The 23,472-nt window shown below is 42.5% G+C and overlaps 1 protein-coding gene across 2 annotated transcripts in view; it reads left to right on the plus strand.

Annotated features, from left to right (window-relative positions):
- Nucleotides 1–23,472, plus strand: part of Wdfy2 (WD repeat and FYVE domain containing 2) — a 134,528-nt gene that overhangs the window by 83,984 nt on the left and 27,072 nt on the right. For both annotated transcript variants that reach the window (XM_021181667.2, XM_021181668.3), the window contains exons 4-6: nucleotides 13,688–13,742; nucleotides 18,753–18,903; nucleotides 22,966–23,078. In XM_021181667.2, coding sequence (XP_021037326.1) covers nucleotides 13,688–13,742; nucleotides 18,753–18,903; nucleotides 22,966–23,078 — 319 coding nt within the window. The remainder of the gene's footprint in view (nucleotides 1–13,687; nucleotides 13,743–18,752; nucleotides 18,904–22,965; nucleotides 23,079–23,472) is intronic.

Raw genomic sequence — 23,472 nt, forward strand, 5'->3', positions numbered from 1 at the left:
TCATAGTTCCTGCCCTCCTCCTGCCCACTGGGTGTTGTGAGTCTTCCTGCAGCTCAGCTCCCCTGCTCCTGCACTTCCCAGGGCTGTACTGGAAGCTGCTTCCTGAGCCCCAGACTTGGGCTGCCGAAGCTGATTTACCTTCAACCTGGGCATCTCCACAACACGTTAGATTGAGCAGACTCTAGCTAGACTTCATTCTCCTTTGCCTGCAAAGAGCCCCTTGTTCCTTTATGTAAATGGCATCATGTGGAGCTCCATCCAGAAACATAATCCACTTCGTCCCCAGAACTCTCTACAGTCTGTGTTCACTAGATTTTTTAAGAATTCTCTGTTCCTTACAGTTTTGCCTTGGCCTACAAGATTGCTTCTGCTGTCTGTTGTCTGTTACCTCCTCCTTTTCCTCATATCCAAACTTGTAGTTTAATTTTCATCCCCCTTAGGGTATAATTTCTCAAAGATTGCTTTGGAAAGAATAAAATTCAAAGTACTTTTTTGCCCCTACTTGTCAACTTACCTATCAGAGTTTTGCTACCAAATATCAGATATGTGTGGTTCACATCCATACCACAAATAAGGAGCCTCCTTACTGAAATCAGATGCTAGCCCTCACACCTGACCTCTGCTCTCAACCCTCAAGGATGTCTCCTGCTTTCAAGACGACCTGGAGACCCACAGTTGTTCTTCTGAGAGGCCAGGCAGTGACTGGAATAAAGGCCTTGGCTCTCAGGTCATTCTTTAGTAGTAATTCCTTATATGGAAGAAATTCTTTTCATTTCAGCAGAAGATAAACTGTACTTCTTGATAAGTATAATTGTTTCATCTGAAATTGAAGAAAATTCCATTTTATACAATGGTTTGTCATCTTGAATTGAAAAGCTGTCTTGTAAGCTTATCAATTCCAAACTAGCTTCCTTCTTCCCTAACCCCAGTTTTGTTGGTTTTGGGGGCATATGGGCTCTGGGTATAATCCTGGGCTAGCCCAGAATTCACTGTGTAGGCTTGCCTCAAATATGTGATGATCCTGCTTGAGTTCTGGGGTTACACAGATGTTCCCCCACCATGTCTGGTAGGCTAGTTTGCTTTTGTGGGTACTGTTTTTGGCTAATAAGACTTTGGTTTTGTAATTTTGGCTTTGTTGTTCCTTATATTATATAATAATAATAATAATAATAATAATTATTATTATTATTATTATTGGTTTTTCGAGACAGGGTTTCTCTGTATAGCCCTGGCTGTCCTGGAGCTCACTTTGTAGACCAGGCTGGCCTCGAACTCAGAAATCCGCCCGAGTGCTGGGATTAAAGGCATGCACCACCACGCCCGGCCTATAATAATAATTATTATATTACATTCTATTATATGTACATATTTCTTTCTTTTTTTTTTTTTTTTTTTTTTTTTTTGTTTTTTCAAGACCGGGTTTCTCTGTATAGTCCTGGCTGTCCTGGAACTCACTTTGTAGACCAGGCTGGCCTCGAACTCAGAAATCCGCCTGCCTCTGCCTCCCGAGTGCTGGGATTAAAGGCGTGCGCCACCACGCCCGGCTACATATTTATTTCTTAATTAGTGTTCAGGACTTAAAGAGCCATGGACTTAAAGCCAGAAAAAAGATTTACAGCAAGGTTTGAATGGACACCTTAGCTAGAAATAGCTTGAGATACAGTATAGGGAGTTTCCTACTGGCCCAGGAAGTGAACATTGGTTAGTCTTGAGATTTGGGGTCAAAAGGAGTTTACTGTTCTATTTCAGCATTGACTAGGAAAAGGGAAACCATACTAGTAAGCTCTATTCTTTGTAAGTTATTTGTGTGTGTCTTTAAAATGCACCCATTTCTATATCATTGGACTGTGGAAAGCATTGAAGTTGTATTTTTTTACTTCAAAGTCTGTTATTGATGAGCAAGTTGTTTATTCTTCCCTGATGGGTGACTTAAATAGTAAATGAGTTAGTATCTCTCACAGAAAAACATTAACTTCATTTTTGTATAGCATATTATGTTACTATCTTATATTCTTCAAAAATCTATTAATATAAGCCGGGAATGGTGGTGCACGCCTTTAATCCCAGCACTCGGGAGGCAGAGGCAGGCGGATTTCTGAGTTCAAGGCCAGCCTGGTCTACAAAGTGAGTTCCAGGACAGCGAGAGCTATACAGAGAAAACCTGTCTCGAAAAAAAAAACAAAACAAAAAACAAAAAAATCTATTAATGTTAATAGAGGGCTGCTTTATCTAAGTTAACACAGCACTCACAAAAGCAGGTTTTGCCCTCAGACTCTGGAACTCCAGGACATCTAGTACTTAAAAGTGGAGTACAGATACTCCTGAGTGGGAACAGCAGTCTAGCTGAGTGCTTAGTGTAGCAATCATGACATCATAAACCATTTCCACTTCCACAGGGAAGGTGTTATATGTTCAGAATAATTTTCTCAAAACTTTCCAGCCATTTTAGAGCACCAGCAACTGACCGTTTGTGGTTTGAGTGAGGATGGTCCCCATCGCTACATATATTCGAATACTTGGAACCCAGTTGGTAAAACTGTTTGGAAAGGATTCATCGGTGTGTCCTTGTGGGAGGATATGCACCATTGGGGGTGGGCTTTGAAATTTCAAAAGCCAGTGCCAACCTGAGTTAGCTTTCTCTGCCTTGTAGTTGTGTCTCAAGATGTAAGCTGTCAACTAGTACCCCAGTGCCATGCCTGCCCATCTGCTGCTGTGCTTCCTGCCATGGTGGGCATGGGCTCTAGCCCTGAAACTACGAGGCCCAGATTAAACACTTATTTAAATAAATTGCCTTGGTCCTGGTATTTCATCATAGTGACAGAAAAGTAACTAAGTAATCTAAATTAATTTTATCTATTTCCTTCTTAATATTATAGCCTAACTTTTATTATATTCAAATGTTATTTAAAATATCCATTCTTTTTTACTAACCATGAGATTAATGGGGCTTGGGCAGGAGCATTCTTTGTGTGATACATCAGCAATTTTAACCTTAAACTGGACACTCCCATTTTTTTTTTTTTTGGAAGCATTTTCCAAGAGCATTTGTTCCTAAGACTTAGGAGTTGGTCTGGGCTTCTCGGACACAGATGTGAGTCTTTACCCCTTGACTTTCTATCTTGAGCATCGATGTGTAATCGATGTGTATGGTTATTTACACTTAGCACTGAGAAAACATAAACGTATCATTGGAGAAGATGATGGCAGACAAGAAATCATGTGCCCAGGTAAGCCACTGGGGACAGCCTAACAATTAAGCAGTGTAGGAAGATCTTGAAATTTCTAGTTTGCTGCTTTATGTACAAACTGAAGTTTGTGGAAGAGTTTTTAGGGAAAAAAGTATCTGTTAGTTTTTCAGCACTGTGACAAACTACTCAAGAATTAACGTAGGGGAAAGCAGCCTGTTTGGGCACTCAGGTTCAGAAATCTCATGCTGAGGTCGCACCTACACCATGGCAGGGACATCTGCAGAAGATGCCTGCCCACTCTGCAGTGGCTGAGAAACAAAACAAAAGACAGGAGGAGGCTGGGTCCCTAGGTGGGCATACCATGATGACTCCCACTAGGCCTCATCCCCGCAAGGTTCTACCAGCAGTGACACCTGCGACCAAGAGCCTTCAACACATGGCCCTGGGTGGCAGTGAAAGTCTGGACTAGTAGTTTGTACTCCTGTTTCATGTAATGATGTTTTCAATATGGAGAGATGGTTGACTGTTGTTACTGCACACACCCCAGCTCTTTTCCTTCTCTTATTCCACACCCTCCTGTGTGCCATGGCGTATTAGTCAGAAATGTGATCAGAGGTTTCTTACACAGCTGAGAGGCAAGGCTGAGTGGGGGCTGAAGCTAAAGTGTTTCCTTCCTTCCCCTTCTTAGAAGAACCTTTGTCCAAAGGGATGAGGGGTTCCTGGGTGCACGTTAGGCTGTGGCAAAGCCTCTTTTCATCCATCTTTGCAGACAGTTGGTTGGGTGGTTGGGAGCGTTGCAGGCAGGCCAGCAGAGTCAGTCAACCCAAGGTCAGCTGTCTCACTGAAGCCAGTGGCTCTCACACTGAGGCCGAGGAAAGGGAAGCTATGCCATCACAATTGTAGGAGCTCGTCTTCCCGCTCCCACTTCTGGCAGATGTGCGAAGTGAATTGAGAAGCAGCTTGAGACTCCAATTGCTTCTCTTCATGCAGAAAGCTGTTAACATGGAGCACATACAACTCTTGTCACTAAGTTTTGTTTTTAAAAGGTTCCATTTTTATAGACTTTATTAACCTATGTTATATTGAGTTAATATCTTATAGCTTTATCAGTTTTTATTTCTAGTGTGATAAATATCAATTTATACAACTTACATAAACAAATGTCCTTCAGAGGCCTGAGGAGTTTTGGGAAGCATGCAAGTCCCAGGACACTTGTTAGAGTTGAGATGCAGAGTAAGGCACTAAGACTTGAGCAGCTTGCAGACCCTGAGTCAAGCCCGCCCACTTTTCTGAGTTCTAGTTCAAAAGGTATAACTTCCCTTAGTTCCATCTTCAATGGATGCCTGCCAAAAGCCTTTCCATGTTTTCCCTAGCATCCTGGGCTCCCTCCCTTTCTAACAACTGCTTGCCAACTCAAAGGACATGGCTTTATTCTTTTCTGTCTCTTTTCTCCCAGCAGGTGTTAGGGTTTTCAGTTTACCTGGCCTGTTGATTTTCTCTCAAGATTTAATAAAAAAGATTCTCAAGTTTGAGGGAAAAACAAGCAAACAATTGTAGAAGGTAATTTTGAGCATTATTATTCTAGGATTTGAAATGTTATTGATGGACGTCTTGAGTACTCTGCTGATGTACAGGAAAGTAGAGGCAAAGGTATAGAGGATTTGCCTGTGCCCCTGGCTCCACATGCATCCCGCCCATATGAACATCCCGTAGCAGAATTGTATCTCTATGGTTAGTGATGAATTTGTGGATGTGTTGCCCACAGTCCATGGCTCAGGGTCCATTCTCCATTCTGTGGGTATGGACAAGTGTCAATGGCTCGTAGCTCTCCTTGTATCATACAGAGCAGTGACATTGCTCTGCAGGTCCTCTGTGCTCTGGGATGACTTCATGGATGCGTCTGTGGTGAGAGAATGGAAGCGGAGTTGTTGTGCACTTATTGGATGAGATGCTGGGTGTGAAACAGGCTGGCCAGCACATCGTCCTTCCAAACCTCCGGAAGAAGTCATAGACTTTGACTTTAAATGAAAAGTCCTCTCTCATGCCTGCAATTCCTTGCAACCCAAAGAGCATGCATAAAACCTAGAACGACAGTGCAGATTGTTAGGAATAGCACAGTTAGTATGGTTCCAACTTAAATTTGATTCAGAAAACCCTGAAAACAGAGGCAAAACGTCGGCTCTGCAGATTCAGACGGTATATAACAAAAGTGAAGGCACTTTTAAATGTAGTAACACTTCACAGTACTGATTTTATGTGAAACTCATATGTAGAGGTCCCTTGGATTATTAAAATTAGAACTACTACATGATCCAGCAATCCTACTTAGGGATGCCTGTCTAATGGAATTGAGAGCAGATATTTGCAGTAGTCACGGTAGCCAGAAATAGGCTATGTGTCTGTCAAAAGATGAATAAAGAAAATGTGATGTGTACTTATGATGTTGAATATGATGCATCCAATCCTGTTCCATGTGATGAATATCAGTAAACCTAAGGATAGTATGATCAGTAAAATGAGCACAATTCTAGAATTGCAGAGTGAAACAGCACTGTTAAGTTCACTTGCATGAGGCATCCCAGGAAGTCATAATCAGAGAGTGAAGAAAGGTTGGCATGGAAGACCTGGGTGAGCACATACTGTCTTTTGGTCTCAGCTCTCTGCTTGTATATTAATATTCCTTGTAACAAATCGCAAGCATTCAACATCTCTGTTTGATTTACACCTTGAAATCTTGAATTTAAGATCCTTTTTTAGAACAATAAATACCATATGTAGGTGTTTTCTCCCAGGCTGGTAGAGGGTGTACCCTACTTTCAGTGGTGCTAATCTTTGGTTAACAAACTCTCAAACCCACCCATATGTTTCATTGAACTCAACAGTAATACAGTAAGTTGATTGATTAAGTAGTCAAAGGTTTTTTTCTTTTTTTTCCTACTGTTAAATTTAATGCTAAGTTTAAGCCAAAATCTAAATAAAAACTGAGTATTTAATGTAAGGAAGATAGAAGGATGGTTGCCAAGAACTGGGGAAAGGGAGAAGAGGCATTTGAGATGGAGTGTTGTGTATATTCACACATGTGCTCCCACGTGTGTATGCAGTCACTGTCAGTTAAAATCAAGACATTCAGTAAACCACGTTTCGGACACAGGCTCAGTTAATATGAAATGAGAAATTTACTAATATCACCATCCCAACCGGACTTTGTCTGTAAACTACCAAATGGAAATATTTGTAGAATGGTGGACCTCTAGTTCCTCTGTGGCCATCACACGTGTGTGTGTGTGTATATTCAGTAGACAGTTTTACGCTAGTTCCTCTGTGGCCATCACACGTGTGTGTGTGTGTGTGTATATTCAGTAGACAGTTTTACGCTAGTTCCTCTGTGGCCATCACACGTGTGTGTGTGTGTGTGTGTATATTCAGTAGACAGTTTTACGCTAGTTCCTCTGTGGCCATCACACTTGTGTGTGTGTGTATTCAGTAGACAGTTTTACGGGAAGAAAAACGCTTCTGGAAAGTAACTGTTGACTCGCCGAGACACCTGGCAGAGAAAGGACCCCTACAGAAGGAGACCTACCTATTTGTAAAGAAGAGTTACAATGTCATTTGCATATTACAGAATTGGGTCAGCTTCTTTTAAAGAATAACAGTTTACTACCTAAATCTCATTAATATCTAAGGAAATGTATTAGAAACAATAGAAGTTAAATCATTTGCTTTATAAAATTAAAATTGTGGTTTTGTATTAGAAATATTAATCTTTTTAGTTTTTGTGTTTCTTTCATTGAGATATAACATAATCACATTTCTGCTTCCCTTTCCTCTCCGCACACCTCCCACATACCCATCCTTGCTCTCCTTCAAATTCATTGCTTTATTTTTCATTAATTGTTGTTCCGTAGATGCGTGTATACACCATCTCTGTAACCAGCTTGGTCTGTGTGTGTGTTGTATGTATATTTCCAGGGCCGACCGTTTGGTATTGGTAAACAGCCATTGGTGTGCTTTTCTCTGAGGAAGGCTTACCTCTCCCACTCTCAGCATCCCTGCTTGCCTGTAGTTCTTTATGTCGCTCCCCTAGTCCACACCAACCTGTCTGTGCTTAGTGTCATTTGGCTCATGTTTAGGCAGTCCTGTTGGTGAGACTTTATGAGTGCAGCTTCTGACATCCTAAAAACAAAATCTCAGAGCAAACTCCCTCTTCCTCTGGTTTTTACAGTCTTTGCACCCCATCTTTTACAAGGTGTAGGTGTAGGAGATGTTTTATGTATCTATTATATATTATATTTATTTATATAAACTTTTGTTTGTTTGTTTGTTTGTTTGTTTGTTTTCGAGACAGGGTTTCTCTGTATAGCCCTGGCTGTCCTGGAACTCACTTTGTAGACCAGGCTGGCCTCGAACTCAGAAATCCGCCTGCCTCTGCCTCCCAAGTGCTGGGATTAAAGGTGTACGCCACCACCACACGGCTATATAAAGTTTTATATATTATATATTATAATATGTAACATACATCCATTGGGACTGTGCTTTATAACTCTGCATTTTGATTGGTTGTGGTATTCTATAGTGGTCTCTATTGCTGTTTCTTTGTGGTATTGAGGGTTATATTTACCTATAGGTATAAGAATAAATAATTTAGGCTATAGTTAGGGATTTTGCTGGTTTAGCAAAATGGCAGTTATAGATTCTCCTCTGAAATCCATGTCTTCACTAGCCTTGAACACTTGGCTAGGTTCCCAGTACCAGGTGGATTTCCCTGTTGTTGAACGACTCTTAGGTCTAGCTAGAGAGCTGTTGGTTATTCTCAGATATTGTGAGCCACTGCCACACCCCTAGGGTTATCATGCATGCTGGTCATTGTTGTGGTTCATAGTGTGCTAAGTATCACTGTTTGTTGCTTGGCTCTTTTGGAGCTTGCATGGTGCCCATAACCACTGCCCCAGCCTAGCCTGGCCATCCCAACCTGTACCAAAACCAATTTGTTCAGGCTTTTGACAGGACCTGTCCTGCCTGTCCCCCAGTACCCGAACCTATAGGCTCACCCCATACCACATTCAGTATCTCCACAAGCTTGACCTGTGTCTTACTCCAGGCTTTAACCAAGTCACACATCCTGCCTACCAACCAAGTCTCCTCTATCTACCTGACTTCATTCCACCTAAGCCATTTTTGTCTTCTAGGCCTAACCTGCCCATACATCCTCTCCTATGCCCCAATCTACTCTGTCTGTATCAGACCTAGAACTAATAAAAGAAGTCCACATACTCAGGTCTCACTGCAAAAATATAAACAGTATGATAGATCAAGCCAGGTGTACTTCACCTCCAAAACCCAGTTTTGTAAAAATGCTTGCTAAGGAGAATTACCCTGATGAACTAGGACACAGAATTTAAAAGAACCATCATAAACCTTAGCAAAAAGTTGAGGGGGTTTAAAGAAGACATAAACAGCTTGGTGAAATTAAGTAAAAAGAACTTGAGAGTAAACGTCTGAGTGATGCCGGAGAAAACAGACATAGGAAACGACAGAGACAACACAAGACTGGAGACTGGAGGCAGTAATGGGGTAGAAAGCTGAAGAGGACTTAGGCTGAAAGAAGGGTAGAGTGGAAAATCCCAGGTGCTCAGCTAGAAACGTAAAGGAAACTGCCAAGTTGAGGAAATTGGTCAGAAGATCTCGAAGAGAAAGTAGAGGATCCAGATGAAATAAGACAGGAACATGGGGACCAGAAGCAGAAACACAGGGAGGGGCAGTGTGGGATCCCACGGAAGAAACCAAACTCCAAGTCAGAGTCAGAGGTGGGGGAGAAGTCGAAAGTCCGTGGAGTAGAGCAGCTTATCAAATTCCTCCTTCAGGGGTGACTTTGTGTAGCACATACTGCTTCGAACCTGGCAACTTCTCTGTGACCTTTTGCTAGGTAACAAAGCACATCCCATCATTTCTCCCTTATTCTTTATAAGTTTGGGTATGACCATGGTGATTGCTTTGTTTATTTTTCTGGGAAGAAAGCTTTTATAGGGAATGCAACTATAGTTTTGTTTACTTGATAAAAGTAGACTTATCATGCATTCAGTCAGTATATATATTTGATGCACCACATGCTTGACAAACAGTTGGTAGCTAATGATCTAATTTTAGATTCTATTTTTATCTGTGAAGTAGTGTTAGATTTTAAGAAGTAAGAGAAATTATTGGCAGACGTTCAAATAAAGCAAGAAACTTAAAATGTGAATTTAAGATGTTTTATTAGCGTGTGTGATGGGTGTTGGGGGAGGGGCACACAGAAGACAGTTTTGTGGCATAGAGCTTCTCCTTTTTATTTTACGTGGGTTCTGAGGATCATACCATGCTTCTCAGGCTTGTGTGGCAGGGGCTACAGATACTGAGCCGTCCTGCTGCAGTAGAGCTTAATGTATAAGGAGCTGTGACTTTATCACCAGGCTTCTGTGGATGTGTTCATTGATCCTGACGTGAGGTGGGGGACAGTGCTAAGAAGTGTGTAATATTCTGGTTAGAATAAAGACAGAATGACTCAAGACAGCACTGCGAACGTGTGACACTGAGAACGTGTGCTGAGTAGGGTCCAAAGCATGACTAGAAAACAAAATGGTATGTTTTATTCTGGTAAAAAAAAAAACACATTAGACTGCCTACCGCTATCTTCCTTAGGTTTAGAAAACTCAATAAGTTGGATTAGTTGAGGCAACTCTATTACCAAACAAAAGCCATGGTGTCTATTTGACATACATTTCAAATGCAAATAAAAGGTGGTTAAAAGTTCTCACGATGAGTTCAAGAGGGTTGTGATTGGCATGTGTCTAGGCAAGCATGGACTTTTAGTACTTTTTAAATGACAGGACATGTTAGCAACTTAAAAAAAAACCCGTCTTGCTCAATGAAAGTAGCTTTGCCATCTGATTGACTGATTTTGCTAGGCTTGGTTTTCAGAGAGAGGAAAAGAGTGGAAGAAGAATGAAATATTTGCAGATGTTCAGAGCTGCTCAGGCTAGTTAAAGATAAATATAAAGACGGGAGTGTATTTCTCATGGGAGACTTTTCAATTGAAACATTTTGTATAAACATAAACTTTATAAAGGTAAATGTAAATTCTAGTGCAGAGGCAGAGGAAATGGCCCAGTTTCTAGAGTGCTCGCATCTAACATGCACGGGGGCCTGAGTTCATTTACTAGACACGGCGGATGCAAGCCTGCAGTCCCAGGGCTTGGGAGCTGGAGGCCAAGGTTCAGACCATCAGTGACATTTTCAGTTCCACAAAAGATCTGATAGATGTAATACAAAGGCAGAATATTTGGACAAAGAAATATTGGCAGTTTTACTTTTTAAGTGGTTCAAAACCTTTCTATACTTCAGTAGTAAAATTGTAGACTACAAAATGGCACGGACCACACACTATATGCATTGCCTCAGATGTAGACTACAAAATGGCACGGACCACACACTATATGCATTGCCTCAGATGTAGACTACAAAATGGCACGGACCACACACTGTATGCATTGCCTCAGATGTTGCTGTTTCCCAGATGCCCTGGGTTCATTGTCGCACTCTTAAGCCAGAACAGTCCTGGGCTCCTCAGCCACTTCCTCGCATACAGAAACACTACGCTGTGAGTTCACCAGCCTGCACGTGGGGGCTAGGTTTAGGCTATGTCCCAGAGGGAAGGAGAAGCTACTGTGGAGCTAGTGTGAGATCCAGAGGGAGATGGAGAACGGTGCAGGTAATTCCCCTCCCCTTCCTTCTCTCCTGTGTTCTTATGTCCGTCCTTACTTCTGTCTGTCCAGCCACTTCTGTGTGCTGGAGAACTGGCTTCTCTGAGATTCAGGGCTACTTGGTGGTGCTGTGCCAAGCTTTCTTCTGTTTCCCTTGTTGGACCTTTGCTGTGCTATGGAGGCTTCACTGCCAGTGCTAGCTTTCATTTAAAGGGGTTACCTCAGAGACAGTTGTTTTGGGGTGGGGAGAGGGGAGCACCAGTTTAAAGCAAAATCTAAATTAAAATGTATAGAAAAAAAATGAAAGTACCAAGTAATATATATGAAAAAAGGAAAGACTCCAGTGTATAAGCAGCAGTGCACATCAAACCACAATGAGATGCCATTTGCTTGCACGTTAGTTTGGCAACAGTGAAAAGAGGAACTCACCTGTTGATGGGATTGAGTCATGTGGATGTAGCAACTGAGTGGCTTATCCTTGATGGGGTGTTATGGCAGAGTTTTGTGTTTGAGACAGCAGTCTTCTATATGTGCCAGCCATATGAGTATATGTGCTCTTATAGAATAGTGAATTTGAAGACAAATAAAATGGTCATTTTCACGGTCTGTTTTATTATAGATATTCATTAAACTGTATAATAACAGTATTATAGGGCTGGAGAGATGGCTTAGTGGTTAAGAGCACTGACTGCTCTTCCAGAGATCCTGAGTTCAATTCCCAGCAACCACATGGTGGCTCACAACCATCTGTAATGGGATCCAATGCCCTCTTCTGCTGTATCTGAAGAGAGTGACAGTGTACTCATATACATTAAATAAAGAAATCTTTAAAAAAAGTATTATTGATATGATTTCAATTATACTTATATCAAAGAAATGCTATCACAAAGGTACCTTTAAATATTTATAATTGGTATACTGAGAATAGCATGTGGTTTCACGATTAAAAAATACATATATACATCAATAAAAGATGACAATATCTCCCCCAAATTTTCCCTGCCTGTATATTTTTATCATCAAAAGAAGAAAATATTTTTGAAAATTAGTTTATTAGTACATGAACTGGTAGTTTTTTTATTTTGTATGCAAGTCTTAAATCCTACAAGAAAACCTGCATCAAATTTTTTTATCCTGTGCCTGGCCTTTTCCCAAAAGGAAGTAAGGTCTTTTTGCTTAGACCAGTGACCATGTCAGCATATACCACGAATGAACTAGATTTGTCCACTTCTCAGTTGTGTCTACAGCAGACGGCTTTTCTCTGTCTGCCTTGGAGGCTCTGGAGAGACGGGGCTTGTGTGAGGCTTTCCGAGTCAGGTATCACAGACATTGTCAGTTAGTTCCTCTGGGGGAAGCTGTATGTATATTTTCAACTTTATCCGTTACATTTTGTGTTGGACTCTTCAGAAATGAGGAGATAACGCTGCTACTCCTTGAAGGATTCATGATGTAAGTTTAAACTGGCAAGTTCAGAAATGTTTTTCCCAAGGAAAACATTTTAAAGAAAATTCCTTTGTTGGTAAGCGTCTTACCAGGACTATGACAGAAACACAGAACCAGAGAAGATAGTCTGCCCTGGCATGCCGTCCTAGTTTACCTTTGTGGCATCTGTCACAAAAGCACACAGTGTTTTTACTTAAAAACATTACATAATCTCTGAACTCAGTAAGCATCTAACAGCAAGAAAAGGATTCCCATGTCTGTCCTCCCGCCCTGCTTTGTAAGAAAGTCATCAGAGAAAAATTCTGGATGCCTTGTGAAAAGCTTTATTGTTCTGTTGGCAGCCTGAATAAACACTGCTTTATAATTCACCTTTTAAGGATATGTGGGTGTTTGCATTTGAGAAGGTTCAGGAACTCAACTGCTGCCAAGCCTTATAAAACCCTGGTTGGTGTCTCCTTGGCACGGCCAACTGCTCAGTTGCTTACCTGAGACCCTTTGATGTGCCCCACGCCCCAGATACGCTGTAGAAACTCGTGTCTTCAGTACACTGGTTGTCGATCTCATCTCATCAGCTTAGGGGGTGGCTTCACACCGCTGACATTTGTTGAAGACTCTCTGTTCCATGTTCTAGAGACACAGGGATTGAGCAGGAGCAGCCCTGGGAGCTCATTGTGAGGGAAAGAGAATTGCTGATGTTAGTAGCAGCAGACTCCAGATAGCTAACCTTATTTCTCAGTAGAGAATGGCCGCCCATTAGCTCACTGATAAAGTCTTTCAAATGTTCTCTGTGGCGCCAGTGAGATTTTGAATTGTTAAGATTGGCATTGACCAGAATCCAGACTCAGAACATCATCTAGTATGATTCTTCTTATATAAGAAGAGCCAACTAGAGAGTTGTGAGGTAAAATTTCTGATCTTCTGTCGGATCAGAGTTTGGGTTACTCTTGGGGGAGGGACACACATGCCAAGTTGATTGACAAACCACTAATGTTAGCTGTAATTCTGTTATGTGGTCTGATTACCAAAGCAGAATTGTTCATTAAAAACGTTGCTTTTGCTTGGGGCCTGGATGATGACCATGGTTAAGAGCACTGGCTGCTCTTCTAGAGGACCAGGGTTCAGTTCCTAGAACTCACAAGATAAAGCCCAACCATCTGCAACTCTAGTTCCAGAGGACCTTACTCCCTCTACTGGCCTCCATGAGCACTGCATGCATGTGGTACACAGACATACATGCAGGCAAAACCACCCACCCATACACATAAATAAAAATCTCAAGAAAAAACTTTTTTTGCTTAACATTTTTCTCTTGTCTTGTAGGAGTTTATTTTGTCTGAAGATTATAACAAGATGACACCTGTGAAAAACTATCAAGGTAGGTGTTGCAGGAGAGTCATCAACCTGCTTTGAAACTGTCTCTTAATAATGTCTACCCTCACCAAGAACACTTACGTTACATGGGGGAACAACAAGAGAAACCCTGGGAGGTCCCTGGCAATATCCCGGTTTGTGAACTAAGTCATTGAGGCCAGAAGAATCCAGGTTCTACAGAGGTCAAGTACCAAGCCAGACTAGGGCAGGGTGACTCCAAGTCCATCATGCTTTCTGGGAATGGTACAGCAGGCTCAGGAAAAGTAGAGTCAGCCTCAGGTTGTTCAGACGAGCCTCATTTCATGTTTGGTAAAATGCTTGGACATGTGGGGGTAGGGGTGGGGTGAGGGTGGAGGGCCACAGTTTCTATGGTGTGTTTAACAATGGCCATTGGCCAAATTCACTCTGTTAGTCAGTAGTGTTTGGAGGGGACCTTTATCCAGACCAGCAGTATCATGGAATCAGGGCATTGGGTCCTTACATCCCCAATGTCATTGTATCCAGATATCTTGGCCTCATTCATTCTTTGTGGCCTCCCAGCATCTCCTCCATGACCTCCAAAGGCATTCTGCTAGCATGGGTGTGGAAGGATCTAGGCATTGCTTTCTTTAAGATTTGGAGCTAAATCTATTTCCCTGTGGTTTTATTCCTATGCATCACTAATCAAATATTTATTGAGTACCTACAGTGTTCCATTAGCTCAGGAGTGTAATAATGAACAGAAATATATAGTGTCTACCTGTAAGAGGCTTATGTGAGAGATTTTACAATGTGCCCTTCAAGTTTTTGCTTAGCTTGTTGGAACCACAAAAACTTGAGTTTCACCTTTTTCCAGCCTCTTAAATAGCTACAGAAGGGCCTATTCTTCCTTCTCCTTTGTTCATCTTTATTCACTTCTCTAACATAAGCATATTATGCTTCAACTGTTTTTTTTTTTTTAATAAGCTATTGTTCTCTAAAAACATGTTTGACTGTCTTACGCAGATTTGAGGTCTCATACTATACCATTAGGACCATTTTCAAATACAACCTGGTGTGTCATGTAACTTTTTGTATGGTTCCTAGTGATCAGTTTTTTCCCCTCATAAGGGTGAGCTAGACTCAGAACGTGGTAAGTGATGGAGATCACTTCCAAGATTATGAGCGGAGACTGGGCATGCATGGCGCTCACCTTCCTGCTCCCTAGTGTGATGTCTGATGATGTGAGTGGTCCTGTGGAGAAGCCTGTGTGCTAATGAGCCAAGAAACATCTCATCAGCAGTCAGCGAGGGACTAATACTCCCTGCTCAGCAGCCCATGAAGAATTGAACCCAGCCAAAAGCTATGTGAGATTGATTAGAAACCAGCTCACCCTCTGTTAAGCGTTCAGATGACACCCCCACCCCCACCACCACACATACACACACACACGCACACACATGGTAATTTTCTCCTAGGAAAAACCTTATGTCTGGAGCATTTTTGGCCCAAAGAAACTCTGAGATAATAGGATGCTTTGAGACATCAACTTTGGGATAATTTGTTACCCAGCGGTAGATGACTAGTGCATGCATGTAATCTGCTGGGTAGGTCCTGCTTCTCTCCCCTCCTGGCACTGCTGTAATAACATACAGGTGAGCTCTGGCAGCCGTTTCACACTGTGACTCATGTGGGGCAGGTACCACTGCAGCATCCTCACAGGATATTTTAAGGCTGCATCCTGTGTTTTGGAACATCTACTTTTCTTTTTATACTAAATCTTGGACTTGCCAGTCTGTTACTTTTTTCATTTTAACTGGCCTATCTGCTCAACTGATAAAGATATATTAGAATTTTAGTTGTCATTACATATATTAACTCCCTTTGGCTTTGTATTTTCTTTCTTGCACCTTTGTTAAAGGTACTGATGGTCCTGCCAGGTGCATATCTGAGAAGCCCATTACCGGGATCTGTTGTTGACATGCATTTACAGGGCAGGTTTTCAAGCATAGCCCACATGCTTTCTGTCAGATAATTACACAAACCCAATAGCCAGACACTTGTGGATGCTTTTTTCACAGACTCCTAGAGCTGATGGTAAAATAGTACATTTTTGTTGTTTCCTTTAATCCAGTGTTAAGCTTATGAGAAAAAAACAAAGTTTCCCATTTGCCAGAGCAAAGAGAAAACCAAATCCCAGAGGGTTGTTATAACGTGCACGCTGACTTGGCAGCTGCCCTGGGGAGATAGAGAGGCAGGAATAGCTGGTTCCCTGTGTGTGACCATGCCCTTAGCAGCAAAAGGTACAGCCTGGAGCCTGAGTAAGACCAAAAGCGATTCCTAGATATATTCATAGATGGTTTACTGGTTTTATAGAACTTTAAAGGAAGAAAATATGTGAAACTACAGGAATTCTTTTGGAAATTGAGAAATAAAAGACTTCCCAGCCCATTGTTAGGAAATCAGTATTTCCTGATACTAATGCTATACAAAATCAATATGAGAAAACTGGATGTCATTATCCACAAAAGTAAATTTCACCACATCCAGCAATATATACAAAAGAATAAATACATTATGGTCAGGTGAGATTTATATTAGCAATGTAGTGTTAGATTCACAATAAAAACTAAATGGCAGCCAGGCACAGTGATGGGCGCCTTTAATCCCAACACTCAGGAGGGAGAAGGATCTTTCCGAGTTCTAGGCCAGCCTAATCTACATAGAAAATTCCAGGATAGCCGGGACTACACAGAGAGACTTTACCTCAACAAATAAATACACAGCCCAGGGAAAAGCAACACAGGAAGGGCATTTGGTGAAATCATGGTCACAGCTCAGGAATCCGGGAGAGAGAAAAGCAGGGCACCGGCATAGCGAGGAACTGCCTGCAGACCCAGCTCTGGTGGCATGGTGATGTGAATCGTGTTCTCCTGCTAAGACTCGGATGCCCCTCTCCCCGCTTCCTATTCAGGAAACCGGACAGTAAGCCCAGGTTTCCTTATGAGTTTCTGAAGCTCAGTGATAAGAATCTGCCTTCAAAGAATTTCCTTCTGAGTGGTTAAGAGTCGTCTCCTTAGAGTGTGTGTGTGTTCTTTGAGTTTTGAGAGTTTGTTTTATTTTCCCACGGACAGCCACACTCTAAGAGAACTGACTTCACCATAGAAACAAAGGTTTGCTTTGCTGTCTGCATGTGTGAGAGGCAGGAGGGCGGGATTCAGATATGCCACTTTCTGTCTCTGCGGTGACTAAGAGAATGTGTTTAGCACTCTGCAATTGGCAGATGGTTTTACCGCAGTGGGGCTGCAGACAGCTACCCACACTGTCTAATGCTGCTTGGTAATGGAGGTGGAAGATCTATACTTCACCATCCTCAAGAGTCTACTCCTGCCCCAGCAAACCCCTAGCCAGGCTTCAGAATGGCCTTCTTGGTCATTCTATTCCCCTGTATTTGTACCCTGGCACCACATAGTAAGAAAGAAAAATTCTTCCTGCCTGAGTTTATTAAGTAATGGAGAAGCCATGAGACCTTAGCCAAACAACTCAGCTTTACTGCCCCTCAGTCTGCCCCGGTGACCAGCAGAGAGATGGCTAGAGACTCTGAGGAGTCTCATCTCACCCTGAAGTTGTGCAATGCAAAAGTTCTTCTAGTGGTGTTGTACTTGTATATGAGTAACCATGGGGAGTCTCTCTCTCATAGGTACATACTTCTGTATAATAGGCGTGCCATTCCTTTTTAAAACATATTATTTATTTATTTATTTATTTATGTTTATGTATGTGAGTACACTGTTACTGTCTCCAGACACACCAGAAGAGGGCATCAGATCCCATTACAGATGGTTGTGAACCACCATGTGGTTGCTGGGAATTAAACTCAGGACCTCTGAAAGAGCAGTCAGTGCTCTTAACCGCTGGGCCATCTCTCCAGCCCAGGCATTTCATTCTTAATCTCAGTAACTTTTCTATTGTTGTGGTAAAATACTATGACCAAGTCAACTTAAAAATATGTGTGTGTGTGTATGTATATATATATATATATATATGTGTGTGTGTGTGTATATATATATATATATATATATATATATATATATATATATAAAATTTGGACTTATAGTTCCTAAGGGAAAGTCCATGATGGCAAAGCAGAAATGGAGACAGAAACAGCTGAGAGCTGACATCTTGATCCACAAGCTTGAAACAGAGAGATTCTACACTGGGAATGGCATGAGTCTTTTGAACCATCAAAGCCCATCCCAGTGCCACACCTCCTCAACAAGGCCACACCTCTGAATCCTTCCCAAACAGTTCCACCAACTGAGGACCCAACATTCAAATATATGGGATGGTTATCAAGAGGCCGTTCTCACTCAAACCACCACCATCCCTTTTATTCTCCAAGCATTTGGCTTCTAATAAGAAGCTGTCAGAATTTTTTTATGAGTTTAAAAATCAGATTTCATCAAAAGAGATCAATATACTTTTCCTCTGGGGGGAGTGGACATAAGCTGACCACAAGTGTAAATGTCATTCCTAATGTGACTTGTAGTCACACTAATTCAGTAACCCTAGCATGCTTGGCCAGGCTTTGGGGGAGGAAGCTTTCTGAAGAGTAATTCTTGGGTGCACACAAGGAAGGACATGAGGGCAGGACAAAACCAAATCAAAACCAAACAAATATTCATAGGGCATTCTTCCTGACTGACTGTTGATGGGGAGCTACTGGGTTTCCCTGTCCCTAGTGGCTTTGTCTTTCAGCCTCTTCTGGGGTGGGGGGTGGGGGGAAGAAAAGGATGTAACACTGGGCTGCAGTTTTCTGGAGGCAGGTCGGGGGGAGAAAGATGTAACACTGGGCTGCAGTTTCCTGGGATGTGGGGAAGAGAAGGTTGTAACACCAGGCTGCAGTTTTCTGGGGTAGGGGGAAGAGAAGGTTGTAACACCAGACTGCAGTTTTCTGGGGTGGAGGGAAGAGAAGGATGTAACAGTGCTGTGCAGTTTGTGTTTTCCTCAGGAGACTTTCTCTATCAGTCATTTTTCTCATCTCTTAATTTTTCAGCACATCAGAGCAGAGTGACGATGGTCCTGTTTGTTCTGGAACTGGAGTGGGTGCTGAGCACAGGACAGGACAAGCAGTTCGCCTGGCACTGCTCTGAGAGTGGGCAGCGCCTGGGAGGTTACCGCACCAGTGCTGTGGCTTCAGGCCTGCAGTATCCTTTGCTGGACAAAGTCCTTTCTCCTTGGTTCATGATAATTTATGATATGCACAACTTAAAGGTTTTCTGGTTTTTTATTTACTGTTTCTTCCCTGTGTGAAAAAGATGCTCAGAGAACTTCTTAAGGCTCGAGGTATTGGGGGTTTCCACAGCACGGGAGTGGAGCAAGGCTACATCATTAAGGTAACAGGCCTGCTGACTGCTGTGACATAGTTCTGACACCTAGACAGGACACAGCCCCGACGTGTGAGCCCTAGCTGTCAGGATGACTGGCAGATGGACATACAACCATCAACAAAGTATGACATTCAGTTTTTAAAGGCGAGTTATTCCCCTTGCAGGACATCTTTCTAATGTTATAAGTACCCCATTGGTGCTTAGAGAGTAGTCCATGAGATTCCCTTGTGTTTAGAAATACTTTGGTGGCCAGTGGGATGAGTTAGCAGGAAAGAGAGCTTGCTGCACACGCTTGGAACCTGAGTTCAGCCCCCAGAGCTCATGGTGGAAGAAGACAACTGACTGTTGGAAGTTGTCCTTTTACGTCCACGTGCTCCACACTGGCATACACTAATAATAATAAATTAAATTTTAAACATTTCTTGACAGGCTGCCACGCCAAGGCACAGTGAGCTAGCTGTCTCTAAATGGAATTCTGCAGGTTTTGTTCCGTGAGACTTCCTCAGAATCCATCGTATATATTCTTGTCTCCCAAGTTGTCAGTCTGTGTACGTCGGGTGAGTGGCCTAACACAGAGAAGCTCACCTCTTACTGGCAGGGCTCTGAGAAGCTGAGAATCAGTTGCTGTGGGACATGTTCCTCCCACAGCAAGGAAGAAAGTTCTCTTGTGTAGAAAAATGGAATCCTCCCATTTCTGATAGAGAGAACATAGAAGCTGACACTGTCCACAGAAGTAGGAACAGTGGGGCCTACTTTTGGTTTATCTCTATTTCTAAAGTATCCAGTCAGTTGCCAACAAAATGACAGTGTGCTGCAATTCCCTTAACACCTGAGTGGCAGTGGGTTTGTTTATGGGTACACAGAGGCAATGCTGCTGCTGTTTTCTCACTGGAAGGGCAAGAGGGAGGGATCAAGATTGCCACAGTGGGAGGTTGTAAAGATGGAGAGTTAGCGCGAGGAGAGACAGAGTTGACAGGGAGAGGGGGCTTATCCTTGACAGGGCAGCACCACATGAACACAGAAGACCCTTCCTAGTGCTTCAGAGGAGCCGGCTGAAGCCTAGGCAGGGCACGCTGCTAGTAAGAACAGCACTGCTGTTCCCCAGGCCTCCCCCCTTGGGCTTCTGCTTTTCTCCCTTTGCTCCTCCGTACCAGAACCAATAGCATCCTATGGCTTACAGAGGCTGGCATCACTGGCACTGTACTGGTGTGTCTTCCTTTTATCTTGTGTCTTGCCTAGCCAAACCAGCCAGTGTGAGCAAAGACACAGATGGCTTTTCAAACTAAACTCACCTTGATCATACTAACCTTTGTTTAAGGTTCACTTTCATTTTATGACATTTTACTAAGTAGAATCATGTTTCTGGTTACTTGAAGCCCATGTGTGAATGTGTGTGAGTGTGTGTGTGTGTGTGTGTGTGTAGGTGTGTGTAGTTTGTGTGTTCACACACCACCTTCCAGAAAGTGCACCAAATTTGCCTTTAATAACTCCAGTTTTCAAACTACAGTGCCAATTCTTACTCCTCAGTATCTTTGCACTGCTAAACATTGGTGGCATGGCAGTCCTATGCTTTTGCTAAGGGGTGGTGGTGGGGTAGGGTGTGGTCTGAGTGAAGAACCATGAGATTCTTCCAAAGCTAGGGGTCCACCCCCCACACACACACACACACTCCCTGGAACTTGGCTGTCAGATGACAGATTATTAGGCAAACCCCTACACTATTACCGTCCCACCTCTACCTGTTTCCTTCCCTTCCTCCTGCCACTTACCACTCTTTAACAGTTTTCTGCTTGTTTGTTTGTTTGTTTGTTTGTTTGTTTGTTAAGGAAAGGGAGATCTGATGAAGCAGCATAAATGCAGAGTGAAAGCCCTACTCTTTGTCTTGCAGAGGACAGCTGCTGTACAGGGAGGCCTCCACAGATGACACAATACTGTCCCATCTCCACCTGTCATTTAACAGAGTTAACAAGATTCACTGTTCAGAGCACATTCATATGTTCTCTTCTTCCAGGCCTCTCAGTAGAAAACAGTAGTGACAATAACCAACAACTCAAGCCAGGAAACCATGGAGACAAAGAGACTGGCCAGGTGACCTCTCAGTTTCCAAGAAATAGCCAATTATAACAGTAGTAAAAAAGGAGGGAGAAGGGAGAAAATATCTAAGCTGAACTGTCTCTCAGAACTCAGCGAGCTTCTGCATGTACTCCATCTGAATTAGCAATGGTGTGCTCAGATCCAGATGTAGCAGCAAAGGCTTAGGAGCCCAGAAAGCCCAGGGGGTTTGTTCCAGGTCCTGGGAGAACAGGATGCTAGAAGTTTATGACTAAGATTTCCTAGCTGGTTCTCTGCACATCTGCACAGTCCAGAGCAAGCTCTTCCCTAAATGTCTGTGCAGGTCACAGGAAATGGGAATATTTTCTTTGTATTTTACTTGCTAGTCTTTAGTTAAGGAATTATCTTACCCACCTTACTCTGTCAGTATCTTATTATTTGACCATGTTTTGACCATCTTTTTTATGCTTTCTCAGAATAATTTAAGACTCCTCATTTTTTAGCATTTTCTTCAAGAGTTGTTAGAGGTATCTCTAAAATGGCACTCTGTTCATTGAGATGTCTTCCTGTTAGTATTATTTCTTGGGTTTATTCCCAGTCAGGTCAAGAGTTCTAAAAAAGCCACTGAGTTTATCTTAGTTTCTTTATGTCACATTTAATGATATTGTCAAGCACTCCAGCATCCAGTTGTACTGTCATTTTGCTTCAACTCCTCTGAGTCTCTGTTGGGACCATGGTTTGTTTGTGGTTTTGTTTTTGTTTTGTTTTTTGTTTTTTGAGACAAGGTCTCTCTATGTTGTTGTCTGGAACTTGACCTCAGGCTGGCCTCAAACTCAGAGATCCCTCTGCCTCTCTGCCTCTGCCTGTCTCCCTCTCCCTCTCTCCCTCTCTCTCTGCCTCTCTGCCTCTCTGCCTCTCTGCCTCTCTGCCTCTCTGCCTCTCTGCCTCTCTGCCTCTCTGCCTCTCTGCCTCTCTGCCTCTCTGCCTCTCTGCCTCTCTGCCTCTCTGCCTCTCTGCCTCTCTGCCTCTCTGCCTCTGCTTGAGTGCTAGGATTAAAGGCCTGTGCCACCATGAGAAAACATTTTGATGGATACTTGTCTGTGATCACATCCGCTGTTGATACCTTCTGTTCCTTTTTGCTACAATATTTCTGAGCAAATTCTAGACCTTAATGTCATTTTATCTAAACACAGTTCATTATGAACCTCTAAAATGAAGAAATATTTGTTTATAATCACAAAGATATAGTTAGCTCTGGAAATTAATAATCCTTCATAGTGCTAAATCTTCTATTCTCAGCGTATAGTGCCTGCATGCCAGGTTCAGGTTGCTTTGTGAAGATCTGTTTGAAGTTGGGTGTAGACCCGCTGCGTCTGTGTAGACAGTGCTGTGTGTTCTGATTCCTCCTTTGGAACAGTTCCCAGTGTTTCTGGAAGCCTCTGGCCTTGCTTTCTAGATAGTCTCATTCTAAATTGACCCCTGAACTTCCACTGGCGTCACATATTTTGTTCATCTTCCTGCTCCTGGTTGGAAAGAACATACCTAGCTCCAAATAACACGTTGATATTTTTGTTGTGGTCATGTTATAAGTTAATCTGATAAGTGACAGCTTAGTCACATTGAGTCTGAATGTGTAGCAATATGTATATCCTTCATGTCTTCCAGGACATATCTCCAAGTTTTGCTAGGGTGGTACTGCATATGCCTGGTTAAACTAATATATATATATATATATATATATATATATATATATATATATATATATATATATATATTTTTAAACTCTCGTAAATCCCCACTTTGCAATCCTTAATGATTACATGATAGATTTGATGTTGAGACCCGTCGTGTGTTTATTGGTGATCACTCAGGCCAAGTAACCATCCTCAAACTGGAACAAGAAAACTGCACACTGCTCACATCCTTCAGAGGGCACACAGGTAAGGTCACACAGGCAAGGCTCCATCACACAAAAGTATAAGTAGATGGATGGGAAAGTACTTTGAACATCCAAATGTTTGAAGGTGGCAGAGAATAACTACAGATGAATCTGAAGCACTTAGCTGGCTGTAAAATGGTTCAGTAAAACCAAACGTTTTCCTCCGTGATTCAGAGAGAAGAGGAACCACTCTATCTTCAGAATGCTAAGAGTTAGTTTTCATGTTGCTGTGGAGGACTGATGTGGTGATGAAGTACTTGAGACCATGTCCCAAAGGCACAAAAGCCAGAAGACTGATAGGACACTTGTCCCGGTCACTCTTGGAGAAGTCAGTGTGCACGAAAGAGTCGCCCGTCCCAGACAGAGGGGGAGGGAAGCCCAACTACATAAAGGGC

Source organism: Mus caroli, unplaced genomic scaffold, assembly GCF_978045245.1.
Source record: "Mus caroli unplaced genomic scaffold, Mus_caroli_1 scaffold_12, whole genome shotgun sequence".
NCBI classification, from domain to species: Eukaryota; Metazoa; Chordata; class Mammalia; order Rodentia; family Muridae; genus Mus; species Mus caroli.